At 36.2% G+C, this 3086-nt stretch overlaps 1 protein-coding gene across 1 annotated transcript; it reads left to right on the top strand.

The window, feature by feature from the left end:
* Positions 1-515: 515 nt before the first annotated feature.
* On the top strand, positions 516-2787 carry LOC133204127 (uncharacterized). Its single transcript, XM_061339895.1, has 2 exons — positions 516-876; positions 2608-2787. Exons 1-2 carry the CDS (start codon positions 517-519, stop codon positions 2686-2688), a joined length of 441 nt encoding a protein of 146 aa, XP_061195879.1. The 5' UTR covers position 516; the 3' UTR covers positions 2689-2787.
* The last annotated feature ends 299 nt before the right edge of the window (positions 2788-3086 follow it).

Genomic DNA, 3086 nt, shown 5'->3' with positions numbered 1-3086 from the left:
TTATTGACAAAAAGTAATTCTTTTTACAGCATCACTAAAGAATTAGAAGTATATATTTTCAGTATATATACAATGTTTCCAAAGAGATAGTCAAGTAGGGCACGAGCGGTTCCACCCACTACTTCCCGACAAGGAAAGAAAAGACGGTTGGTAGCAGACCAAATCTCGGTACCTGATGATGTGGTGGAAGAAATCATCAAAACTGTCACTGATAGGGTTACGGCTTCAATAACAACACTTATTAATGAAGTTGTCAACACTAGATCATCGAATTTGAATAATCAGGGGAGTATAGACAATAGTAATGTGCAAGCATCTCCACAGATTGCCATCTCAGATAATAGTGTCACTGTAAATTCTCAGTCTAGTGTATTGCCCGAGGCCACTGAGTCAAATAAAGGTAGGGGACAAACAGGATTTGTCAGCACAGCAGTGCCAATAGAAGCCCTTGTGTCTGACCAAATCAAGGCTAAGATATGGTCTAATCAGTGCATTGATTTTGTTAAACCTTTATCAATGGAAAAACAGAAGAAGGGTAAGTTCTCTTTGCAAGTAGAAAATAGTGATACTCAGGGGAAGTTAACCATTCACCAGGTTGAGAACGATGCCGAAAACAAGTCAAATGTTTCCTCTATGCATGACTGGATTACAGCTTGGAACAGGTATGCAGCAATATATTGTATAAAATATCCTGAACAGCAGTCAAAATTAGCCAAGCATTTAGAGGCAGTGAGAGATATTGCTGATGCCAAAGGTAATTGGAAAAATTACGATGCAGAATTTAGACAGCTTGTATCTCAAGGACAAGTTGCATGGGGTGATGTTCACATGGAATTGTATGTAAATGCTAGACTCAAAACTGATCTATTGACAAAAGTAAGTAGTAAAAATAAAGACGCACCGTCAAGGCCCATCCCAAAAGGGGCTTGTTTCAATTATCATGCAGGTAAGCAGTGTCGTGCAGGTCTATCCTGTCTTTTCCAACATATGTGTTACAACTGTGGCAGCAACCACCCATTTAGCCACTGTAACAGACAAACACAGCAGCCCTTTCGTTTCCTTAGAAAATTCTACACCCAAACAAATAAAAATAACAAAGAATTTACCAACCCTTCCAAACAAAGGAATGACACCAGCAAAAGTAAGTAGATTGGCAAAATGGTTAGCTGGATATGATGAAGATGAATCCAAATATCTAATGAATGGTTTCTCTAATGGGTTTTCGTTGGGTTTTGTGGGTGAATGCCCTGGTATTGAATCAAAGAATTTAAATTCTTCTTTCCAAAACCCATAGGTTATATCTAGTAAGATACAAAAGGAAATTTTGGCTGGGAGGATTTACGGACCTTTTGAAATCAAACCAATACCTGATTTACAATGCTCTCCATTAGGCTTAGTTAAAAAAAAGAACCTGGGGAATAGAGAATGATTCATCATCTATCATATCCAGAAAACAAGTCCATCAATGAGGGGATTCCACCGGATGAGTCATTTGTTCAATACTCATCGGTTTCAGATGCTATCCAATTAATAAAAAATTGTGGAAAAGGTGCATACTGCTGCAAGACAGATATAAAATCGGCTTTTAGAATTACCAACATGCATCAATCACAATTTAAGTATTTAGGTTTCAAGTGGAATAACAAATATTATGTGGACTCCTGCTTGCAATTTGGTCTTAGTTCTTCTTGTAGAATTTTTGAAAGATTTTCAACAGCATTACAATGGATAGCTCAGAATAAACTGAAAATATCTTGCATATCCCATGTTTTAGACGATTTTATAATCATTAATAAATCAACTACTGAATGTGTTAAACAGTTGAAGGCATTCCTCGATATGTTGATGGATATAGGGGTCCCAATATCACTTGAAAAAACATGTGGACCCAGCCAGATCATAACTTACTTGGGATATGAATTGGATTCAGTTAAAATGGAATCTAGGCTTCCAGATGATAAGATCCTTAAGTGTGCTACGAAAATTGAATCAAGTTTACAACAACAAAAATTGACACTCAAGGAATTTCAGTCACTGATAGGTTTATTGAATTTTGCATGTAATGTAGTATTGTCCGGTAGGTCTTTTCTTCGGAGACTGATAGACTTGACTATTGGAATTAAAAAAACAATACTATAAAATTAGAATGACAAAGGAAGTAAAAGAAGATCTAAATGTTTGGCTGAGTTTTCTTTCAAATTACAATGGATCTACCATGTTTTTGCCTGATAGGTGGTTAAATTCTACTGAAATAAAGTTGTATACTGATGCATCAGGGTCTATTGTATATTCTGCAGTGCTTGGTAGTCAGTGGTTTCACGGAAATTGGGATATTAATTGGAGATACCAGAATATTGCTATTTTGGAATTTTATCCTATAGTACTTGCGGTGCAAACATGGTCAAAATACCTTGCTAATAAATGTATTTTGTTTAACACTGACAATCATGCACTGGTTCATGTGATCAATAAGCAAACAGCTAAGGTTAAACACATAATGTTTTTGTTGAGGAAACTGGTGCTAACCTGTCTAGAATTTAATATTTATTTTAGAGCAATACATTTGTCAAGCAAAGAAAATTTGCTATGTGACTTTCTCGTTCCAAGGTACAGCAATTCTTGGAACTGGCTACTTGGGCAGACAGACATCCAGTAGAGATACCTCCTCTTCCGCCTTTTCCATCTTGATTGGCGTTAAGGGAAAATTACCAACCCTGGACATTTCAATGGCGATAACCTTTTAATTTCTGATGCATACAACATTTGGTGACAAGTTTGAACAGCAACTGTTTTGAAAAATATATATTTATATAATGATATATTAAATGAAAACACTTCATTATGCGTGCATAGCAGTGTGACAAACGTTCAACCTAGGCAAGAACACGTGTTTATATGATGTCGTCGGACATAATTTACCAAAGTTAATATCAGTGTCTGTGAATAAACTTTTCGTGGCATGTTCAGTCAAGGGCATATGTTTATCCCTGATTGGGATTTAATAAGCAGTTCACTTTTGGCATATCTATTCCCTAGGTAGCAGTAGTTCTACTAACAAACTGACATGAGTAGACTTACTTTTATGA

This window comes from Saccostrea echinata, unplaced genomic scaffold (assembly GCF_033153115.1).
Source record: "Saccostrea echinata isolate AGI-Se365-2 ecotype Australia unplaced genomic scaffold, CSIRO_AGI_Sech_v1 ptg000052l, whole genome shotgun sequence".
In the NCBI taxonomy this organism is placed as follows: Eukaryota; Metazoa; Mollusca; class Bivalvia; order Ostreida; family Ostreidae; genus Saccostrea; species Saccostrea echinata.
The sequence above is the reverse complement of the archived record's forward strand: the minus strand, read 5'-3'. Positions and strand labels throughout refer to the sequence as shown.